The sequence below is a fragment of the Rattus rattus genome, chromosome 4 (genome assembly GCF_011064425.1).
Source record: "Rattus rattus isolate New Zealand chromosome 4, Rrattus_CSIRO_v1, whole genome shotgun sequence".
Classification (NCBI taxonomy): domain Eukaryota; kingdom Metazoa; phylum Chordata; class Mammalia; order Rodentia; family Muridae; genus Rattus; species Rattus rattus.
The window spans coordinates 163,371,754-163,395,099 of NC_046157.1; the positions used below are offsets into that span (position 1 = coordinate 163,371,754).

At 46.0% G+C, this 23,346-nt stretch overlaps 1 protein-coding gene across 3 annotated transcripts; it reads right to left on the reverse strand.

The window, feature by feature from the left end:
• Nucleotides 1-56: 56 nt before the first annotated feature.
• On the reverse strand, nucleotides 57-22,255 carry Ilkap (ILK associated serine/threonine phosphatase). 3 transcript variants are annotated; one of them, XM_032901630.1, is made up of 12 exons: nucleotides 22,089-22,255; nucleotides 13,840-13,905; nucleotides 13,316-13,372; nucleotides 11,124-11,243; nucleotides 9,956-10,082; nucleotides 7,557-7,663; nucleotides 6,892-6,985; nucleotides 5,627-5,714; nucleotides 4,383-4,504; nucleotides 1,905-2,024; nucleotides 546-627; nucleotides 57-312 (listed from the first exon to the last, which is right to left on the reverse strand). In XM_032901630.1, the coding sequence occupies exons 1-12, from the start codon at nucleotides 22,141-22,143 to the stop codon at nucleotides 172-174; spliced, it is 1,179 nt and encodes a 392-aa protein (XP_032757521.1). In that variant the 5' UTR covers nucleotides 22,144-22,255; the 3' UTR covers nucleotides 57-171. The 3 variants fall into 3 exon arrangements, with proteins under 3 accessions (XP_032757521.1, XP_032757523.1, XP_032757522.1); XM_032901632.1 differs by having other exon boundaries at nucleotides 11,134-11,243; nucleotides 13,817-13,905; nucleotides 22,089-22,246; XM_032901631.1 differs by having other exon boundaries at nucleotides 13,817-13,905; nucleotides 22,089-22,246.
• Between the last annotated feature and the right edge of the window lie 1,091 nt (nucleotides 22,256-23,346).

Genomic DNA, 23,346 nt, shown 5'->3' on the forward strand with positions numbered 1-23,346 from the left:
CAGATCCAGAGCACATTCTAAAGCAAACACAGTTAATCCAGGACCAGTCACTCAAATAACTAGGAAAAAAAGAAACCTTTATTTACAACCATAGAAGCCCCACAGGAGTACACACAGCGTGCACAAACAAGATGAACCTGCAAGTCAAGAGCACACGTGCAGTGTGCAGCCTCAGTGTCCTATCCTCACCACCATCACCGTCACGTTGTCTGCCGAGCCCCGCTGCACTGCCTTGTTAGCCAGCCTGTTGCATGCAGCTTCATAGCGGGCATCAACAGCAGGCTTCCCTTCTCGGGTCTGGATCTTCTCATCCTACCAAAGGGATGGGATCTGAGTGAACAGGGCAGCAGCGTCTGTCATTCTCTCCAGACACTGCGGCTAGGACAGGGCCTGCTCTGTCCTTAACCAGAGGCTGGCAGGACAGTAACTGGTGATCTCCACCACAGGGCTTATGCTGAAGAGTTCAAAGATTACTCCTGACATGGAAGGAGGGCTATGGAAAGAAAGCAGCTGAGACAAGCAGCACACCCTCTAAGATGTCTCACCTCAAGGCAGGACAAGATGAAGTTCACAGCTTCTTCTGGGGTAAAGACCTTGAAGAGCCCATCACAAGCCAGCAAAATGAACCTAAGGTATAAGGAAGAAACCAGGGGTCTCAGCCACAAGCCCTTGAATGGAAGGTGACCTGAGAGCTCAGTGAGGAGTGGCTGGCGCCTACGGTTAAGGAAAGCCCTGGTTCCACTCAGTACCCTAAAAAGAAAAAGAATAATGGCGCACAAACGTCATCTCAGTGCTCTGAAGGTGGAGAGAGGGTCATTCTGGCTACACAGCAAGTTTGACACCAGCAGGGCTACAGGACACATTGTCTCAAAAGAACCAAACCAGCCAGGCTTGGTCATGTGTGCCTTTAGTCCCAGTACTCAGCTGGCAGAGGCCAGCCTGGTGTATACAGTGAGACCCTGTCTCAAAAAATAAAACAAGGGGCTGGAGAGATGGCTCAGCAGTTGGGAGCACTGACTGCTCTCCCAGAGGACCTAGGTTCAATTCCCAGCTCCCACTTGGCGGCTCACAACTGTAACTCCAGGATCTGACAGCCTCATACAGACATACTTGCAGGCAAAACACCAATGTACATAAAAAACAATTAATTAAAAAAACAAATAAAACAAAATCCTCAAAACTAAAACAGTAGTGCTGTGCCTGTCAACAGCTCAGTGACCAAGAAGAATTTAAAGCAGCACTAGAATAGCCCCTTCCATTCCTTCTGCTTATAGTTTGCCTCAGCCTTCCCCATCCTGCTAGGGCCAGGAGAGCGTGCTGTCTGTTGCTCTTAGCCACTCTTGCTAGCTTCCCTGTGCTACCCTCACAAGCCTATGCTGGTCTTGATCTACCTGCAACAGGAGACCCTGAACAGCAAGTCTTTCTCAGCCACTCGTCTTGATCCTATGATTTTCTACAATTATAAGCTAAAACCCAAAGGCCTTGGCGAACCCACAGATCCCACTCAGCCTGTCCCCAGAACTTCTTGTCACGTCCTCCTCCATCCTCCAAGTTCCTAGCCACCACTGTTAGCACTGACCTGGCTGTTCATGTTGTACTTGAGTGAGTTGATACGGTCTGGATAGATAGTCCCTCTGGAATGGGTGTCTCCCCCACACTAAAGCCTCCTAGTACAACTCCTACACTCCTGTGGGAAGGCCAGTGCCCATCTCATTTGCTTCCTGACCACCATGGACCCCATGAAACTAGAACCCACAGGTGTCTGCACCCCAGGGCCAGGCACACTGCATACCCCACCCCCTCAACTTCTCCCAGCAAAGGCTGAACAGAGATTGGAGAAAAATCAGCAGGAGAAACAAGTCCCTGTGTGTGTACACCCACACTTGGTGACCATTTGCTTTTACCTGTCATTGGGGGTCAACTGGCAGCGTCTGATATCAGGCACGGATGTGACCCCGCAACGCTTGTACTGCCCATCTCCAATGGAGCGGGATACCTCCAGCACGCCCAAGACACGGCCATCTCTAAAATGGGGGACAATGGTAGACTCTCACTTGACTGGCCATGGGCCCCTGAAAGTAGAAACTGAGAGTCCACAATAACTGAGTCTGACATTTTTTTTTTTTGTTTGTTTGTTTAGTTTTTTTGAGACAGGTTTTCTTTGTGTAGTCCTGGCTGTCCTGGAACTCACACATCAACAGGACACAACCTCACTCGTGATAATCTCACTCACACTCACATCAGGACTACAACCTCACTCGTGATAATTTCACTCACACGTTTTTTGTGAGAGGAAAAACCAGACGATCTGTAAATAAGAAGAGGTACTTTAGGCAGACACTGTGATCAAAGAGAACCAGTGAGGAGTGCCGCTGCCCCCATGAACCATGCTAGCCCAGGCTCCCATGGTTGACTCCCTGGGCTCTGAGGCCATCATTTTTAAGACTTACTAAATGCCAAAGCAGTGTGGTGGTTTGGTATCCCTGAGGCTCCTAAGTCACACATGAGATGCTGTACAGATAGACAGGTGCGACAGGAAGCTCCTCCTGGGCTGGTGTTACAGTTCTAGAGGCAGGACTCAGCTGAGCCTTAATTCCAGTCACTCCCGTGACTCAGTTCAGTCGCCCTGAATGAATGTGTTTTAATCCCTAAAGACTTCTGCTGGCCCCTGGGAAAAACAGAGCATCCTAGAATACAAATTATTAAACAGAACTGGAGTAGTGGAAGTGCCTATGAGCAGTACTGAATAGGAAGAGTAGGGATGCTCAGCTTGGGAGCACCCATATAGGAAGCAGCCCCAAACTTATGAGCCATGGCAGGACCTCTAATGCAGCTCTCAGATCTAGCTACATGCAGAGCCTTCCTACTCCAGTTCTCGTAAACTAAGACTCCTGCTCTTCCTGGGCTTGGGGCTCATCTGGTTGCTGAAGAAAGTAGGAGAGCACTGACTCCTTTAGCAATGTGGGAAAAGGGGAAGAACGATCCACCCTAGAGAACAGCAGAAGCCCAAAGCCAGTGATGACACTAGCACTTAGCCCAGTCACAGGGCCACGGTGCTGACAGACTGTAATGGCAGTGCCTTCAGAAAGCTTCAGGCTAGACCGTTCTGTGTCAAAGAAGACCAGGCCTCTTCATGCTCCCAGAGGAACCCCTGCTGCACACTGCCTTCGCCGTAATGCACACATGCCAGTCTTTATGCCATCTGTCCATGGGCCACACTGCTGCCCTCTTGTGGCTACTGTTAACGCGATGTAACAGTGGTTCTCAACCCTAAGACAGTTCCTCATGCTGTGGTGAGACCCAATCATAAAGTTATTTTGTTGCTACTTCATAACTGTAACTTTGATACTGTTATGACTTGTAATGTAAATATCTGATATTCGACCCCTCTGAAAGGGTCGTTCAACAACCCAAAGGGATCATGGCCCTTGGGTTAGGAACTGCTGGTGTACAGGAATCTGGTGCTGAGTCCTGTGTGACCCCATGTAACCTGAAGAGCTGCAGTCTCCACAGTGGCTGCCTCTCCCTCCATCCCCACCGGCAATGCACAGACGCCCAGCTCTCACACAACTTATAGAACAGATTCAAACTTCAATTTCAAAGCATCCCAGGAGCTTAGCTAAAAGTAGATCTTTGAACAGATCCTCCAACAGAACAACAGAACAACAACAACAAACCTTAAAGGACAATTATAGAAAGAACCAGAAAACATTTGTGCTCATATTCCGAAGACAATGTCCATGAAGTAGAAAAATGAAGTCCTCATTTGGCCTTTGAAGACAGTGGCAAGTGAACTGAGACAGCACAGCCAGCCATGACCCTCGGTATCAGCAACAGCACGCTCTGAAGGCGCCCCTTACTAACTAATTTCTGAGAGAGTGCCTCACCACATTATGCAGGTGGGCCTTGAACTCCTGAACTCAAATACTCTGTCTCAACCTCCCCAGTAGCTGAAGCCACACATATCCCCATGCCTAGCTCTGAATCTGGCCCACTAACCACTAGAGATTTTCCTCTGGAAACTAATTCATTCAGTGCTAAGGCAGGCCAGTAATCCCAGCAGTGAGGGGCTAGAGGCAGAAAATCAGGAGTTTAAGGCCAGCCTGGGCTAGATGAGACTCCAGTAAAAAAACAAACAAGGACAGTATGAGAGAAGCTTCCCAGACACACTGAAAACAGTGAGTGGTAACTATAAGTATTGACTTGAGACTGACTTCGTCTCTCTGTGCAGCCAGGCATCCACTCTCTACCTTTACTGAGACACAGACGAACTAACTTATCCGTATGCACTGCACCAGACCTGGGAGTGGACCTTAGTACGCACACTAATCCTCAAGCGTGGAGGCCTCAGCTCCTGGGGCTCCTATAAATGCCCTGGATACCTGACGTTGCCTCCGGCCTTCTGTATCCTCATGCGCTCTTCATACTGAGTTGGATTGTGCTCTTTGCTGAGGCTTAAGGCTGCATGCTTTTGACTTTCCTCGTTATATCGACACAGGATCGCCTGGGAAGACAGAGACCACAAACCATGGAGTTCAGTGAGCAGCATCTAGGGCTCAGTTGAAGGGAGACTTACAATGACTTCACATTCGGTGGCCTGCGACATACAGAAGCTCAGAGAATCCAGCATCAAAGAAATAGCAATAGGAAAGTTGTTCTCACTGTCAGGATGAGAAATCCTCAGTTTTGGTATACCATGGGCAAAGTCAGAAGTCTGTGAGTTTATCTAGGAGAGGGGAGGGTATGGGCAAGCACTGTGTGTGCTGCCAAGATCACAGTTACTGTGTCTGCTTCACAGAGGACACCGGCGCCCAGAGCAGTAATTTGCCTAAAGTCACATAAAGAACCAGGGTTCAGACTGGGTCTGGGTTTGAAGAATTGCAGGGGAGGTGGGGAAGGGGGTGTGACACAGTTTTCCTCCTGTTCTGGCTTGAGTTACTTGTTCTAAACACTTACATACTAGAACTTGTCTACAGGGGCTCCTAGGAACATGAGTTCCCTGAGGACAAGCTGTCACCTCAGTTACAGCTACACTCCTAGTTATGGGTACCCAGCCCTAAGCACCAAGGAGGAGTTGTAGAGGCTGCGAAAGTGTGAGTGGTCACTGACAACTGAGGACACAGGGCTGGGTGGAAAAGCAGCATGCTTGAACGGAAGGCCACGCCCTACACCTCCTAAACTGTCCCTGGGCTCCTGGGCTGTGACAGGCTTGGCTTTGTACTTTCCTTTCAGAGCTTTCAAGCTGCTCTGCAGTCAAAGAGCTCTGGAAAGGTGGACTTAATACTTTCATTCACTACCAATGGTGGTCAGAAAAACAAGGATCTAAGTTACTGGCACACTGATTTCATTCCAAATCACAGTGTCACTTAACGGTACGCAAAAAACGAAACAAACAAAACCATACTGGCAGGGAAGAGACAGGATCTCGGTGTTAAAACAGACAGCTCAGGGTCCTCTGGGAGAACAGACTGCCCTTACTCAGCTGCTGATTCCTCCCCAGTGCACACTGGGACACTCCTTGTAGCAACCCCACTAGAAGGCCCAACAAGCCACCAACACTTTAACTTGCTGAAGTTCTCTCCTTGAGACACGCTGTCACCTAAGCAGGTGGCTCAGAGCCACATACCCGACTATCTCCAAGGTTGGCGATATACAGGATGTTGTCCACAGCCAGGACACACGTGGCAGTGGACCCGTCTTTCCAGGCAGGCTTCCTGGGGAAACACATTAGAAATGCAGTCACTACTACTGGCGAGTGCCCAGAGACTAACCAATAGAGCTACACAGCAAGTCTGCCAAGCTAAAACAGACTGTATCCTCTCAACTACTCCACAGTTTGGAAATGGGTGCTGTCCCCAGATGCTCCGGCATCAGAGCTTGGGAGCCCATGGTAACACTATTAGGAAGTACTGTGGACCTCTAGGAGATGGGGCCTTATGAGAAATCTTAGGTCACTGTGAAAGTCTCCTTTTAAAGAAGCTGTGGGGTCTTCCTGCAAAGTCCTTCAAGGGGACTGTGGGCCCGGGCCCATTTCCCCTGTCTCATGCTGTCTGGCACAGAGATGAGCATGCATCCTGATATTCACTGCCACCATGATGCACCACTCGAGTCAAAGGTCCAGACTAGCTGGGTTGCCTATGCTGCGCCGAAGTCCAGAACAGCAAGCTAATCAAGGCTCTTTACTTTAGGCGTGGAGGGGCCATGCACACCTGTGGTTCTCTCCAGAGGCAGGCAGAATTTTTTGAGTTTGAGGCCAGCCAGGGATACACAGTGAAGCCTTCTCTCAAAACTAAAACCAAACATCAATTTTCGCTAACATAGCCCAGGTCGAGGGCTTTCGTTACTGTGCTGCAGAGACACATCCTATATATGAGTGTCTTGCCTGCATGTATTCAAGTGCACACCTGGTGCTCCTGGAGACTGGAAGCGGACATTGGATCCCTGGGAACTAGAGTTATAGGAGTTGTGAGCGAAGCTGGGTCCTCTAGAAGAGCAGCCTGTGCTCTTAAACAGAGTCATCTCTGCAGCTCCAGCATACATTTTTCTAAAAATCATTTTTTTCTGCTTTTTAAATTTCATTTACTTAAAATATATTACTGTATGTGTGTGCATGGTGTGTGTGCGTGCATATGTGTGGAGGGCAAGGTCAACTTTTGAGGGAGTATCTCCTTTTACCATATGGAACTGAACTCAGGTCATGAGAGTTAGTGGCAATCATGTTGACTGGCTTCCCACTGGCCCCACATCCTTCGTAGTTAATGGTTGTAAGAGCTCACACATGGTGCTGGGTACTCCTGAGACAGAAAGCATTTTGCTAAACAGTATCACAAGACCTGAAGGGTGCTCGGGAAAACACCATGCACTGAGCATTCTGCATGGATGTATACTCACTGGCTTGAAGCCTGTTTCAGGAACTCTTCATCGGTGTGCTTAAAAGTATCTAGCAGGCACCTCTTCACAGTCTTCTCCACACTGATTACATCTCCTGGTGGAGAAGGGTCAAACAGAGGAACCTTTCAGGAGGAGAAGCTGCTGCCCACTTGGGTTCTGTTGGTCGTGTTCACATATAAACTCCTTCTAAGCACGTCCTTGTCAACAATCTGCCTCCTCACCTGAGGGAGTGCCATGTCAATCCAGGTGCACTGTTTCCCCAGCTGGGAGGCAGATGACAATACACATTCCAGACACTCAACAAGCTAAGATCTGAGGCGTTACTCACACAGCCTCTTCTGATCCCTGAGCTCACACCTTTAAAAGTCAAAGACTTTTTTTTTTTTTTTTTTGGTGACATTCTTGTGTAGCCCAGGCTGGCTTCAAACTCACTGTGCAGCTGAAGTTGACTTCTGACCTTCTGATCTGCCTCATGACCCTAATACCCAGTATCCATGGTCGTGAGGACTGAATCTAGGGCCTCATGCATGCTATTCAGGTGAACTATCAACTGCTATATCCCTAAACACATCAATGACTTTCCGCCCAAGCAGAACACCCAATCTGACAGACTGAGCCATGCGAACAGCAGGTCAAATGTCCACAGGGTCAGTTCTCAGTCTCACCTTTAGGAAATTTCCTGATTAAGTTCTGGTGCAAATTCTGTGCAGCAAATTTCGAGGCTCGAATTCCTCCATGTCCATCAAAAACAGCAAAGTATGAAACCCGAGTACTAGAAGAATGAATTAAAAGTTAATTACATCCTTAAACCAATGAGCACACCTCTTTACTGAAACTTGCATTATTTAGTTTTGAGATGAGGGCTCCATATTTAGCCCAGTCTGGCCTCCTTGTGGCCCTGCCCAGCTGTGCTGAGGTTCCAGATGGGTAATCTCACCACTCTCAGCTTCATTAAAGCGTGTGGGAAAGGATAGTAATATTTAAGAGAGTTAAGTAAGTTTCATCCACTTTAATTGTTAGAAACTCAAATTTGAGTCCAGTATAGTAGCTCACACCTGTTACCCCAGAACACAGGAGGCTGGAGTGTGAGAACTGATAAGAGTTTGAAGCCAGCCCAGGCTAAGTTGTGAATTCCAAGACCTGCTTGGCATACAGAGCGAGACCTTATCTTAAGACACAAAACCACATTTGTTTAAAAAACTAAGCTATGGGCTGGAGAGATGGCTCTTGCAGAAGATCCAGGTTCAGTTCCCAGCATCCATTATTCCAGTTCCAGGGGATTCAAAGCCCTCTTCTGACCTCTCTGGGTCACATGCATGCATGTGGTACATATACATACATGAAGGCAAAAACTTATACACATAAAATAAATAAAATTTCTAAAGTAAGCTATATAATTTCTTAGTGAATTCAGAACTTTTATCCCATTTAAATCAGACTTTGTTAAAAAATGAAAAAAAGTTACTCATCTACAACTCTTGTCAAAGATGTTCATAAGAACTCGGGAGAAGTTCCAAGACTGTTGCCTAAGTGTTGACTAATGTCTAACTGCAAAGCTTAGATCTTCTCATTCCTATTTCCTACTCAACATTTGTGAGAAAACCCATAGATGGTGAAAGCCACGAGGCAGATGTGGAGCACACGCCTTCAATCACAGCAGAGGGAGGCAGAGGCAGGCAGATCTCTGTGAGTTAAGTGCGGCTTAGTCTGCACATTGAGCCAGCCACGGTTACATAGTGCTACCACGTCTCCAAAAAATAAAAAACCTACTTCAGGGCCAGCGAGATGGTGCACTGGGTAAAAAGTGTCTGGAAAGCCTAACAACTTGAGTTCAATCCCTGGACCCACTCATGGTGGATAGAGAACCAACCACAAAGCTATCCACTGACAACTGCACAGGCACCGTTTCCTGTGTGCACCTTCCACCTGCATCATACATGCACACAATTTTAATTTAAAAAACTGCATTGGAAAGAAAACTCTTTGTGAGAAATGACATTTAGGGTTAAGATCAACTTTTCTTTCAACTTCTTTGCATTCCTTTGCAATGTAAGACATTATGAGAAAACAAGTCTCATCTGGCTTACGACTTGGAACCTGTCACTGTGCAGCTGGTATTATCTGGGGATTCTTCCCCAGGCTCTTTCCTGGCTTAGAACCTACCATGTTCTTGTCTCTGTCATGATCATTGGCTTTGCAGTAGCCACAATGACAAGCTGGATGGCAGCTGCTAGCACACTGTATGTGTCAGGGAAAACCACAGCATGCACATTGTGCAATTCTCAATTACAGATGAAATATTTTAACTATGCAGTTGTTCAATACCTCATGCTATGTATATAACAGAACGATGGCAGTCATGCAATGTGCTACTGTCTGCTTGTATCTCCTGGGCCTGAGAACTGACCAGAGGCTTTAGTTCCATGTGTGCACCGCTTTCTTTCTTTCTTCCTGGTCATTTTGACTATCGTGGTCTTATTGTCTATCTGTACAGCTCTCCCAGTGCCATAGAACTCTGCTCGGTTTTGTTTTTGTTAGTTCTAAGGCTTGCCAGGAACTCCACATCCACTGAGTGCTGGGAATTCAGAACAGGCTGACAAGCATGTACCACCACACCCACACGTCCTGCAGGCTTTACTCAGTGATCTTCAATCCATCTACTCTCTGGGACACAGAGGCAGCTCATCAGTCACTAGGAGAGCACAATTGCATGAAGTCCGTAGCAGGGGAGGCAGTTCCCACTCAGCAGCACTCAGGTGCAACCCTGATGAAATTTTAGACTGGTCAAATCTTTGTTGAGGGGCAGTCCTATGTTTAGCAATGTAATATTCTTGTCTCTACCCATCAAACACCAATATCCACTACTTGCTGCACTGTGACAACAAAAATATCCTCAGATGGTAATAACTATCTCAAAAATATTCTCCCATCTAAGATCCACTGATGCAAAAAGCAGGTTACTCATGGCATCAGTCTTTCTTGGAGAAGCGTCTTCACACAGTCCAAAGCTTGGTAGAACAGAGGAGAAACGAACATCACCAGGCTTGCTGGAATGTACACTCACATGAGAGATGATGGAGGATTACACTCCTGAGTGATATCATTCAGGATGACATGGGCATCCTGCATCTCCTCCCTCTCACCCTTCCGCTCTGCCACGTAGCCTTTCAAACCAAAGATCACCGAAGAGGCTGAGGAAAAAAAACAAAAAGCCATACAAAACTGTGCCTTACCCTCTAGAAGCCCTAGTCCCAGAGCAAATAAGAGGTACTATGGCAGCCCTGCTCAGCGGCATCTCCGTGGTACTAATAAGCACGGTCCCTCAGGGCATCTCCCCAGGTCTAAGGCTATAGCCACAATCAGGGTTCTGACAGAAAGCCTGAGCTGTGACAGACATGAGATCAGAGGTGAGCACAGACAGAAGATCTGAGCTCCACCTAAGGAGATCAGAGTCAAAGAAGTGCTGCCTCACGTGGAGGTGGGACTAAGGATCAGAGGAGAGATCCCCAAGGGTAAACTTAATCTGCTGACAATTTAATGAGGACATAAAAACTCCCATTTCTAAAATCTTCAAATCAGTAGAGTTGGCAACTACACTGCTGGAGACCCTGAAGTATGTTCTCCGTATGCGCCAGGCTGCCAACAGTGGTAACGGCCACTTTCCTGCCAACTGAGAAGTGAAGGGTCAGGGAGTCTGCAGCAGCACAGAATGGCGTCACAGTTAGGGCTGCCTGGTTTAAGATCTCTACAAACCCCTGGAGCACTTCTACAAGAGATGCTTTGGCCATGCCCAGCAGCACTGCCACTCAGGTGCACTACTCTCACTCAGGTGACTCTTCATAGAGGAAGTGAAAGTTTTCAGTCATTTCTCTCCGTCAGCACAGAAAGGGAAGTCTACAGCTATTTCTCTTAGTCAAAGCTTTAAACAAATTTTTAAACGAAGAGTTTTTAAACAAAGACTAGTCGTCAGAAAGAATGGATTGTCAAAAGTCAGCCATTTCTGAAGAGGACTAAGAAAAACGTCCTTCTCAATGCTGAGGAACAATATGGTTTCCTGTCAGGTCAGGCGAATACATGAAAAGCAAAGGCAGTCTTACATATCATTTGCAAAAGGGGGCCAAGCCCACTTCTTACACTCAGAGAAGTGCTACAGTTAGAAGCTGACACTGGCTTTGCTCTGGGATGTTTAAGGTATAAAATCTGATACATTTGTTTTCAAACTGTCTGAAAACCTTTACAAACTTTCTTTTCCACAAGCTCTTCACCGCCATTCTTCTCTTCCTCAGGGGCTTTCCTCTTTGCTCCTTTTCCTTCGTTCTTCACCACCTGGGAGCCTGATGTGGCAAGAGAACCTAGAAATGAAGTAAAGGCCAGACAGAAACAGCTACAGACTGCAGAGTCACCAGCACACCAGGCTCCGTCCACTTGGGCTGGAGACATGAATGCACGTTAGGCAAGGACCAACACATGCAGTGCCCAGGAAGTGCCCAGGCTACGACTTCTGATTAGAAAGACAGAAGGAAGACAGGGCAACATCCAGGCAGAATCAAGAGCCTGAGAGTCTCTGACCAGGAGATTTCTCAATAGCAGAATTTTGAATACAAACTTAGACATCTAGCCTGCAGCATATTCATGATGTGCTACATCCACAGACCCTTGGTGACTGACAGGGCTTTCCCAAAAGCTGCAGCAAACATATGCTCCTGAACAAGTCCAAACAACACATTCCTAAAAAGCTTAACTGAGGTTAAAAGGCAGGCTCTATCAGAAAGCTGGAGCTGCCCCTGCCTCTGTATCAAGCAACCTAGCTGCCTGACCCAGCAGTACTTGTGTGTTTGGAGACCATGAGGTCTAGCTGGCTTCAGTTTCTAGTCTTCCAGCCACAGTTTCTTCACAACATGGTGAGGGTATATCATCTCCAGAGACTGTGTAAACATCAACAGGGACAAGAAACAAACCACCTACTGTGCTGCCTGTTAGGTCAAATGTCTGTGAGTGCTCTCTGCAGTCACTATCCAACCTACTTGTTAGCAAAAAGAAGAAAAAGCTCTGGGCTAAGTTCCTCTCCTTGCAAGAGCTACAAGAATGTATGTTACAGAATGTATGACACTCACATAAAAGAGCAACTTACTGAGAAAATGTCTCCATGAGCATCAGGCTGCTTACTGTTTTCCTTTCTGTATCCTTTCTAATTCAAAATAGACAAGTATACTGCTGTTAACAGCCTCTAGGTGAGTGCCACTGCACCACAGGACACGGTCTGTGTATCAGAGACTCTTCATTAGGACCTGTCTTACAGACTAGCACAGGGCCAACTCCCATAAACTATCTGCCCTCTTGAGAAGAACAGTTTTCTAAGAAATCCAGAATACTGAGTACCAGATTATACATGCTGTGTAAGTCTTCTAATGAGTAACAAGTAGCCAGGCTGAATTATTTTAAAGTTAAACCTACACTTGATTTGCATATTAACCCTCATATAATTAAGAGCACTGACTTTATTAGGACAGTTTTCAAGGCTGACTGACATGAGCATGCTGCAGTTTTTGATATATGAGTCCCTAGTCCTGAAAACTTTGGGATTTTTTTTTTTTTCCTTTTCTTTTTTTCGGAGCTGGGGCCCGAACCCAGGGCCTTGCACGCAAGTGCTCTACCACTGAGCTAAATCCCCAACCCCAAACTTTGGGGTTCTTATAGAAGACAATTAAATGCTTTCCCCCTAAGCAATCCTACTGATTTCACAGGGAAATATGCTATGGAAATGTTCACAGGCAACAAATGAACTTTTAACCACAAAAAAAAATAGAACCACCTGCAGCCTCTCCTCAATCTCCACATAGCAACTCCAAGTGAGAGGCTGTCAATTGGATGGGATAATCAGTCTGCAGCTATAACCTAACAGTATACCCATCACTCTTCCCTCTCCCTTACAGAACACAAAACAGAACACTGTCATGCATCTGTGTCTGTGGGGGACGTAAGGCAGATCAGAGTAACAGACTGAAATTTTTAGAAAAGTTAATAGGAAAGTTCAGAGGACTTTCTGACCTTTTACACGATTGTTATTATTTTGAGGCATGGTCTCATTATGTAGCCCAGGCTAGTCTCGAATTCAAGTTCCTTCTGATTTAGCCTTCTGAATACAGAGATGACAGGCAGGAGCCACATGCCTGGATCTTAATTCTTAAAAAAAAAAATCAGCCTAGCAGGTGAAGGCAAAGTTAAGGACAAGTGACAAACTGGTTGATACAGTACTGAGGTTTCTGATCTCTGCTTCTACCTGAGGGTGTCCACTCAGTTTTAGGAGACCTTATCTACACTATACTCTAATGTCATTCAAAGTCCTGCTAAAACCTGTGCACACAGTTTACACGGTGGCAGAATACGGATTATTTCCAGCCACACCTCCATGTTATTTGCCTACCTGAATTGCCGCTGCCAGCAGGTGGAAGACCATCAAAGAGTAAAGGTCCCCCAGATCCTGAAACACAGGAGAACCCAGAGTGAGTCCAAAATGACAAAGCAGGCTTCAGTTTCAGAATCCATCCCCACCAGGACACCTATGCAGCAGGATATTGAGACAAATTCAGAACTGTGTCAATCCAGTGCAACTCAGTCTGCAGGGAGTAATATATCCGGAACCTAATTTAAAGTCCTATGATTTCAAAGGAAATAGAAATTCTGTCTTAAATGAGCTGAATCTCACTTCAACCAGTAAAACACTGGACTGAACCAGAGGAAACGTTGGTCCTGTTTATGCAGCACTTCTCAGGCCTACCTACTGCAGGTCTTTCTGCCTTACCTGAGGCCATGGGTCAAAACTTAAAGACAGCCAACACCTAAAACATCTGTGTGTTAAAAATGGGGGAAAGGGAGAAAGATTGAGACAACTACAATCCCAGGACGAGTAGACGTTGACACACACCTGGGAGAGCCTGAAGACTGTACCTGAGTCAGTACTGCTGGTCGGGGGCAGGTCCTCGAAGAGCACGGGTCCTTCCTGTGCTTCTTTCCCTAAAACAGAAAACCTGTCTTAGAGAGCAGATGGTCACCAGGTCACACTCTACAGGGAACACACAAGTGCCCTCTCCTTCTGTGAGGTATGTTGCTATGAGTTAAATTTTCTCTTTTCTGTTAAGCAGACATAATTTAAAAAAAAAAAAAATCTCTTCAGGACAGCTATTCACTATAAAAGGTCTCTGTTTCCAAAAGTCACAGTCAACATGAAAACAATGAAATGACACCCTAGCAGATGCTAAATTTAAAACACATTTAGCTTTTTTCTTTTTGGGGGGAAGGATCAATATAGCCCTGGCCTGAAACTCACAATGAAGACCAAACTGACCTCAAACTCACAGACCTCATCCTCCTGCCTCTGCAGCCTGAGTGTTGAGGCAAAAGGTGCATGTGCCGCCATCGCTCTTCCTTCCCTTTCTCTTCCAGCCCCAATATTGAGTGTGGAATGCATGCTAAGTGTGTGCTCTACCAGTGAACTAGACGCAGTACACCCTTGTTCCTAAAATCTTCCCTTAAACGAGAATCACTGAAAGAGAAAAGATGACTTTGGTACCTCAAGGCAGAGTTGAGAAGCAGAGGGAGCCTTCAAAGGCCTGTGGAAACTACTGAATGCTATTTTGGCGACCTGTGCAACAGGTGAGAATCTGTTATAACCCAGTGTCACCAGCAAAATGAGCCAATGGAGAAAACTTATCTCAGCTGAAAATGGACAGGCCTCAGAAGAAAGCCAAAAAAAAACGTTCCTGGTTTTTTTTCTTTTCTTTTTAATCTAAAAAGAAGATTAAATTCTAGATGTTTGGGCTGGAGAGATGGCTCAGCGGTTAAGAGCACCCGACTGCTCTTCCAGAGGTCATGAGTTCAATTCCCAGCAACCACATGGTGGCTCACAGCCATCTGTAAAGAGATCCGATGCCCTCTTCTGGTGTATCTGAAGACAGCTACAGTGTACTTAAATATAATAAAAAAAAAAAAAAAAAATTCTAGATGTTTTATGCCCCATTATCACTTTTCGCATAAAATGTAATCATTATTCCTTACTCCTCAGCTTCTAGAAGTCTTCCAAAAGTCTACTGAAACTATTAAAATATACGAACTGACACACGAGAATCTAGAGAAAAACGTCCTGGTGGGAAGGGGTAAGCAGACTCCTTACCTACACTTTTCAGATTCGGTTATGCAGTATCAGTGGCAGCCCAATTGTATTAAATGGGAAACTATCACAATAACTCATTTTCAGCTGCACACTATTCTAAGTTAGTTTAATGAAACCTTGTGCTATCCCTAACCCACTGTGTATCTCATCGCCCAAGGCATCTTTGGTCTCTCTGTACTGCCTGTCACTTAACCCCTCAGATTTGGGCCATTTGGGTTATCAGAGTGACTGTCACAGAATTACACTATCTATATTTAAGCAACTTTTATTTTACCTACGAATGTCCCCAAAGCACACACTATTTTTTTTAATTACATTTATTTAGTTTTATGTGTACAAGTGTTTTGCCTGTATCTATGTCTGTCTGTATACCGTGTGTATGCCTGATACCCGGAGATCAAAAGAAGGCTTTGAAGCCTCTGGAGCTGCTGGTGGTTGCAAGCTACCACATGGGTGCTGGGAATGGAACCTGTGTCTTCTACAAGAGCAAGAAGTGCTCTTAGCCACTGGGCCAATCTCTCAAGCCCCCAAAACACACACTTATTATGGTATTTTATGATTATTTTACTATTCGTTTCTGTCAAGCTCTCACACAAGTACAGGATAGAACATAGAGTTTTACAGAGTTTTTAGCATCTACATAGGTTGTTAGAATGTATTGCTGGGTATAAATGACCACTATATAGCATGCTTACCTCCTATGGTGCTCTTGCAGAGGATCTGGGGTTAATTCCTAGCACCCACACACCCAACACAGACCTGGTGCTACTGTTTGTTTTAGACCACATGTAAAATATTAAATCAATTCACTTAAATTCATTTATATTCAAGGGGTTTATTTATGATCATGATTGTTCTCCATATAAAGATGAGCTGGGTATCAATTCTCCTTCTGACATGTGTATTTACATATGAGTGTGCTTAAGCACCGTGAGGATGGAGGGCAGAGGTAGACTCTGGCTGTCTTGCTTCATCTCTCTCCACATTGTATATCGAGGCAGGGTCTTTTGAAGCCAGAGCTTGCTCATTTGGCCCATCTAGCTAGCCAGTTTGCTTCAGAAATCCATCTCTGTCCCCAAGTGTTGGGAATACAGGTAGACCTCATGCTCACCCTACATTTACACAGGCAGTGGGGGTCTGAACTCATCTTCAAACAGTGTGGCACGCACTTTACCCATCCCTGTAGCCTAACTCTTCTCTTTAAAACAAAAAGTAGAATTTATCAATTCCAAAGAAATAAATGTCTTGGGGATATTTAGAAGTACCTAAATGCATACAAATCACCTAAAGCTAACACAATCTCTTTTATTTTATTCCCATATTACAAATGAAAAGATATGTTCTAACCTTTAGGATTCCCCCAACAAGCTGAGGAATCACAAATACTTTCATTTTTTCTCCAGACACACAAATGTGTGGAAATGTCCTTGATTGTCCCCAGCTCCTTTTAGGTTCAATGAAGCACTGCTTCTGGAACTACTCCAATACCCAAATCCAGAGAGGACTGCTGTCTTATACGAATGTCATCTTACTCAAACAACCCACCGTCCTCGTCCCCTATGTCACACCCTCTCTAGAATATTTGTGCCCACCCAGTATACAATAACTACAAAAATGCCCCTTGACTGCATCATTTAAGCAAGGATAACTAGAAACCAGTCTGCACATGCTCACTACCGCTTTTAAAAATCTGTTTCCATTTGTGGTACATTGAATCCACAAGTATGGCACCCACAGACACAAGTGAACCAACTCTAAGAAGCAGAACACTAAAGTGTTACTTACTCTATGTATTGATTCCTCTACAAAACCCCTAATATTCTATAAGCTCACCTCCAAAGGTCTAACAATCAAAATGCCTCTTCCCCTGACACTCAAAACTGTATTTGGTTGGAGGATGATGAGAGAGCTCGGCAGTATTTCCTCTTGCAGAAGGCCTAGGTTCAATTCTTAGCACCCACATAGTGGCTCACAACCATCCATAACTCCAGTTCCAGGGGATCCAACACTGTCCTCTGATCTCTGGGGGCACCAGACACGCGTGGTGTACATACATACAGGCAAACACCCATATAACCTAAGTCTTTTTAAAATTAGATAATTGGGACAAGCACACCTCATTCAGTGGGTCAGGATAGCAGCAGACCCAGCCTCTTAAGAAGAGAAGCATGTATATTACAGCCAGGAGGCCGACCTGAGCAGCAGCAGCCTTCCTCATCTAAGCGCGGCCTTTCCACTACTCAGGTCCAATAGGAGAAGTCTTTGCATAGGTACAGGTGTCTTCTCAGTTCTCACAGGCACTCTTCACAGCAGACGTCAGCTTCATGTCAGTCTAGTCCCTCTTCAGCCATAACACTGAGTGTTCAAACAGCACTGTCACTAAAGGACAGTACCTTGTACCCTCTCACCAGAAGTATTAAACAAAGAGAGACTACGTTCCCATCTTGCTAGCCACAATTGAGACTGAGTTGTAAAATGAAATACTCACTGCTTCTAAGACGCTCTAAATGTTCTAACTCAACTGATTACTATAACGACCCTATAATGTACTGACTGTTACTACTCAATGAGAAGGAAGCTGAGACCCCCCAAGGCCAAATACCTGCCTAAGATAAGTGGACTATGGGGAGTGGAATGGAGACGCAAACCCAGTGTTGGCTCTTGCTGGGCACCTGCCTTGGACTTCACCAAGGCCAGGCCACATCCTTACAGTTCTGCAGCACAACCCCAGGATGGCTCATGAGAACCTCTTTGGTCATCCTGCATATCAGCAGTATGGTCAAACATGTTTGTATGTGGATCCTTTAAAATGTCCTGTAGGTTACGAACACCACATTGGACCTTAAACAATGGTGTGGGTCGCACATATTATACTATGGGACTTACCAGCCAAAACTTTGCAGCATAACACTAACAGGGAATGAACTGTGTACCCTTCCAATCACAGCTAGTATCATCCATTCCCTCCTTCCCACTATGTATCCAGGCACCACATCTTCTCCATTCTATATAAGACTTCTTTGTCCTTTGTTTTCTTGAGACACTGTTTCACTATGTAGCCTGACCGTCCTGGAACTTGCTGTGTAGACCTAGACCAACCTGGCCTTGAATTTAGAGATTTGCCTGCCTCTGCCTGCTAAGTGTTGGGATTAAAGCTATGTACTAAGGGGTTGACTTTTTATTAGTTCTGAGAATCTTCCAATCATTAGGCATTACTATATTAATCCTTCAAAACATATATTGTAATTCTTTTCTCAGTTCACTTTAACTATGACTTACTTTTTCTTGCTTATACACTGTTTTAGAAATAATGCTTTCTTCTGATATTTTAACCTTTCTGTTTGTGTTTTCAATATTTTTCAAATAAATACTCATGAAGGTATATACTGTGTCTGTGTAAAGGCTAGAAGCCTAAGTCTGCACACTTCCTCAACTGCTATCTTATTTTTTACTCCCACTGCTGAGATTACACACATGTCTTCACATTGGCTCCTAAAATACATGCTTTTAAGTTACTCTAGCAGGCAAGCAGTCCTTGACAACTGAACATCAGTTTTATTTGAGGAACTGAGGAATAAACTCAAAAGATTTTTCATGCTGAATATGTGCTCTTCCACTGAGTAACAGCCACTGACCGACAGATGCTTTTGCTTTCTGGTACCAGCTCTGCACCCAGGGCCTTACATGTGCGAGGCAGGTGTTCTACCCTGGGCTCTAGCTCCAGGCTGACCAGCAGTTTTGAACCTAACAGTCTAACAAGCAAACACTCAAACCTCTCTCTATGAAACCAAACCATCTATGTCAGCATTTTATGTATAAGTTCTTCTACTGACATAAAATAAATATAATTCCTTTCTGCAAGAGATTAATCATTTTCTAAGATGATATACTCAACTATCAAAATCTTTAAAGTCCTGGAGTGAAGCCTGAATTCAGTACAATATCTATAGACATAAAACACGTACTTTCTACATACTTTTTCCAGTTTATAAAAATTTGTCTTGTGGGTATGAACATAAGATGTGACACTAAGGGCTGGAGAGATGGCTCAGTGGTTAAGAGCTCTGACTGCTCTTCCAGAGGTCCTGAGTTCAAATCCCAGCAACCACATGGTGGCTCACAACCATCTGTAATGAGATCTGATGCCCTCTTCTGGTGTGTCTGAAGACAGCTACAGTGTACTTATATGTAATAAATAAATCTTTAAAAAAAATGTGACACTAAAATAACAAACCAAAAGAATTGAACAAAACATGCCTCGTGCTGAGTGCTGGCGTCCTCTTGTTACAGAATCACTGCAACTGCCCCTTTAAGTTGCTGTTACAGAGCAAACCCAGGGATGTCACTCCCTATCATCTACAAAACCCTGACTGTATAATCCAACCTGGGTCACGCAGTCCACTGAATGCACTTATAGGTTCTCTTTATTCCACACAGTACCTGCAGGAGGCGCCACCTCTCACATGTATTTGCCAACAGCTCCCGAAGGTGAGAGCAGTGCAGAGTTTGATCTGAAGATACAGCCACTTCCGTTTCCCATACACCTCACTCTAGGGTGTGGAAATGACTCGACTCTTTTTTTATTGCTCCCAGTACTATTTTGCAAAATTTGATATACTGACCCCACCATGGATGAGTAGGGTCACTATATAATTTAGTCTTTTTTTTTTTTTTTCTTTTTTTCGGAGCTGGGGACCGAACCCAGGGCCTTGCGCTTGCTAGGCAAGCGCTCTACCACTGAGCTAAATCCCCAACCCCTGCAATTTAGTCTTATCCTTCTGACTATTTAGCAATCCATTCCATCTACTGAAGCAACGTATGGTGTCTGAACATGGTCAGAGAATGGAGTTCTGTGAGAATTCTAAGTGCCTGTGAGAAAACAAGACAAGAGAGTCTTATGACCTCAGTTTATTCAAAACACATAATTGTTCTTGGGGTGTGTTTTGTGTTTTCCCAGGTGTATCGGATCAGAGTGAGTTTATTTTAGATTACTTGGTATTGTCTACCGCTATTATTCAATCAAATGTCTATGCCGTTATGGGAAACACTTTTGCAAAGTGCAGCTTGGCCTTCTGATTGTACACTTTACTCATGCGACTCTTAACCCTCTGAATGAAGTTGGCTATATTACATGAGAAGCCAGTCAGCCTCATTTATCAGCTCCATTCCCCCAGGTCCTACTACCAGCTAGAAGTAAAGAGTACAGTATACAAATTACTTTTAAACCACAGCACTAATGATTTATTGTTTAAAATATAGTATTAATTTTTAAATCATCATCTTGGAGCTTGAGATGATGGCTCAGCAGTTAAGAGCACTGGCTGTTCAATTCCAGCACAGAAATGGCAGCTCACAACTATCTGTAACTCGGGTTCCGAGAGATCCCACTCCCCCCCTCCTGAGCCTCTGTAGCTAACAGACACAGGTGGTGCAGACATGCATTCAGGCAAAACACTTGTAACCATTAAAACAAAACCTCCTCTTGTTAGGGTGTTATGTAACTATTTTGTTGGTACTGTTGCTGTTTTTTGAAACAAAGTCTCATTATATGGTCTACACTGGCCTGGAACTCTGCCTAGGCCTCTATAGAGTGCTGGGATTACAGGTGTTATGGGGTGGGGGGTGCTCCCCCCACAGGTTTATCTAAGATGTTTTATCAGTTCGCTAAAGTAACTCTGAATCTAAATTCTCCCAAGCTCTTCAGTATTTAGCACTCAGCTTTCTATGCTCCACAAATTCTGGAAGCCTGTCTTGTTTTAAAACTTCAAGAATACTTCAGTGTCCATATCCTTCTGTCAAGAAGGAAACAGTTCCCTGATGCACTCCTGGGGCAAAGAATCTTAAATACCCCACCACCACTATGCAAGGTCAGCCTGGGTTGAAAGCTGAGCTTTGGGGGTAGCCTGGGGGAGGAGACCAGGATGGGCCCCCTGAACTTATCGGCTAAGTCCCAAGTTCTAGTAAGGAGTTAAGATTTTATGTCAAGAGCCTTGACCAAGGAGAAGACCCAAAATAATTTTGAATAAAAAGCAATAGGGACTACAAATGATAACAAATTTCTAGGCACAACTGGTAACCCAATCCAAGCACATTCAGACACAGGTTATATATACTCCAGTGACCGATGCAAGACTGCCTATATGAGGCCAGCTTCACTCACAACTGTAACGGCGCTTATCTTCAAAAAGAATGGCTGAATCAAATTCACAGACTCAAGGCCTAGTTACTTAGAAGATCCTGTACCATCAGCGTGGTTGGTGGAAGTAAGTAACCGTGTCACTACCAGAAGCTACAAAAAAGATGACACTACAAAGCATCTCAGTAGTCTGGAGGTGCGCAGGTAAGAAACCAAAGCACAGGTCGTGAAGAGTACAGGTCAATACCTTCTCATGACCCCAAGCCCCAGTATTCTTCCATGCTAGCCCGTTCTGCTGTGCCAAGCTGGAGATCTGAGCCCTCCCACTTTTGAACATTGTTCCATCTCGCGAAGCCCCCGCTAAAGGCCGCTTCCTTCCCCGGCCTTTCTCACTAGTCTTCGGGTACCGTTACTCTGGACGCTTGGTGCTTCCCATGGTTCTTACACATGCATCTGCGATCAGAACTGAACGCTCTGAAGGCAAAGGCTGGGTCTCTCCACCTTTCTATTCCCTACCAAAGACGTTCCCAAAACCTGGGCTGTATACGCCCCCCACCTCCGGGCCAGCCAGTCACAGCGCCCTGCATTGGCCGTGCAGGCGCCCCGCACCGAGGTACTGGGAGTCGAAAACTTGTTAAGTTCTCGGGATTTCCAGTACGCAGATAGGCCCGGGACCAGTACATTCGGCTGGGAGTCTTGCTGTGGCCAAATTAAAGCCATAGTGCCCCGACCCTACGGCGCGGGACTTCGTGCGTGTGCCACGCGAGGCCCGTACAGGGACCGCGCGGTCGCTGCGGCCTCGGGAGGCACAGGCCGAGACTGAGACGGCGGTGGCGCGAAGATGGCGGAGGCAGCGCATCCCGGCGCCGCCCTCTTCCCCGTGCCGCTTACCGGCAGACGGCCGCGGCGCGCGCTCGGGCTCCGGCAGGTCCCCGAATAGGTCCATGGCGGCGGGGCGGTGGAGCGGAGGCTCCGCGCTAGCCTGGGCGGCGGCAGCGGCGGCGGCGGCGGCGCCGTCACTCACCGCGGGAGACCCTGCCAATCGCGCGCCGCGCAGCCGCCGCCCCAGAGTGCTACGCGCGGGGGGCGGGGCGGGGGTGGGCTGCGCAAGCGCACAGGCACTTTTAGCCTAGACATTTGGTCTCGTGATGAATTGTTTCGGCGTTTCCCGGGAAGAAGGGAGTAGTGGCGCCGAGCCTGACATTTAGACTGGCTTTTGGCCGGGAGGCAGGTCTGCACCTGTCCGCTGTGCCCAGTGCGACCGAGCAGGCAAAGCACCTTCTGGCCGCTCGGAAGCAGAATGGCGCTCAGCGGGGCCTCAGCTGTCCTACTGGGATAAAAACAAAACACCATCACTGTCCAGGCCACAGAAGTGCCAAACATCCCTCATCTCAGCCACCGAAACTGCTGCTGCTTTACCAATTACAAAGTTGTGTTCTGTATTCTTCCTGGTTTCAGAAAAGAGCCGCTCGTGAAATTACCTCCTCTTCCTACCCTACAACCCACGAAGACCTCACTTCCTTAAAGGTACCCAAATTTACTGACTACACACGCAAATCCTATCAGTTTTTTCCAACACCACCTTACCTGTTTTTTCTCGTGTTGTGTGGACTTCCTTGGTGCAGTAGGTAACAAGTCATTGCTTCCTTGCAAATGTAAACCAGGTATTCTCCAGCTGCAAAAGGTGGATCCACCCAGCAGGCCTCCAAGCCACTGTTTGAAGTCTTTACTGCACTCAGAACCGTCCCTTCCATGATAGATTGGGATTTTGAAATAACGGCACTTTGTCTTCTGTCCCTATGTCTCACCCACTTCTCAGCCCACCCCAACTTGACATCACCCACTATGTCTCCAGAGTAGCTCTTGCTAAGTGTCTTAAGGTTTCCATTGCTGGAAACAGACACCATGACCTAGGCAACTCTTGTAAAGGACAGTAGTTAATTGGGGCTGGCTTAGAGGTTCAGAGATGCAGTCCATTATCATGGCAGAAAGCATGGCAGCATGGTGCTGGAGGACCTGAGAGTTCTACATTTTCATCCAAACGAATCCAGGAGCAGACTTTCCTCAGACAGCTAGGATGAGGGTCTCAAAGCCCATTCCCACAGAGACACACCTCCTCCAACAAGGCCACACCCCCTCCAACAAGGCC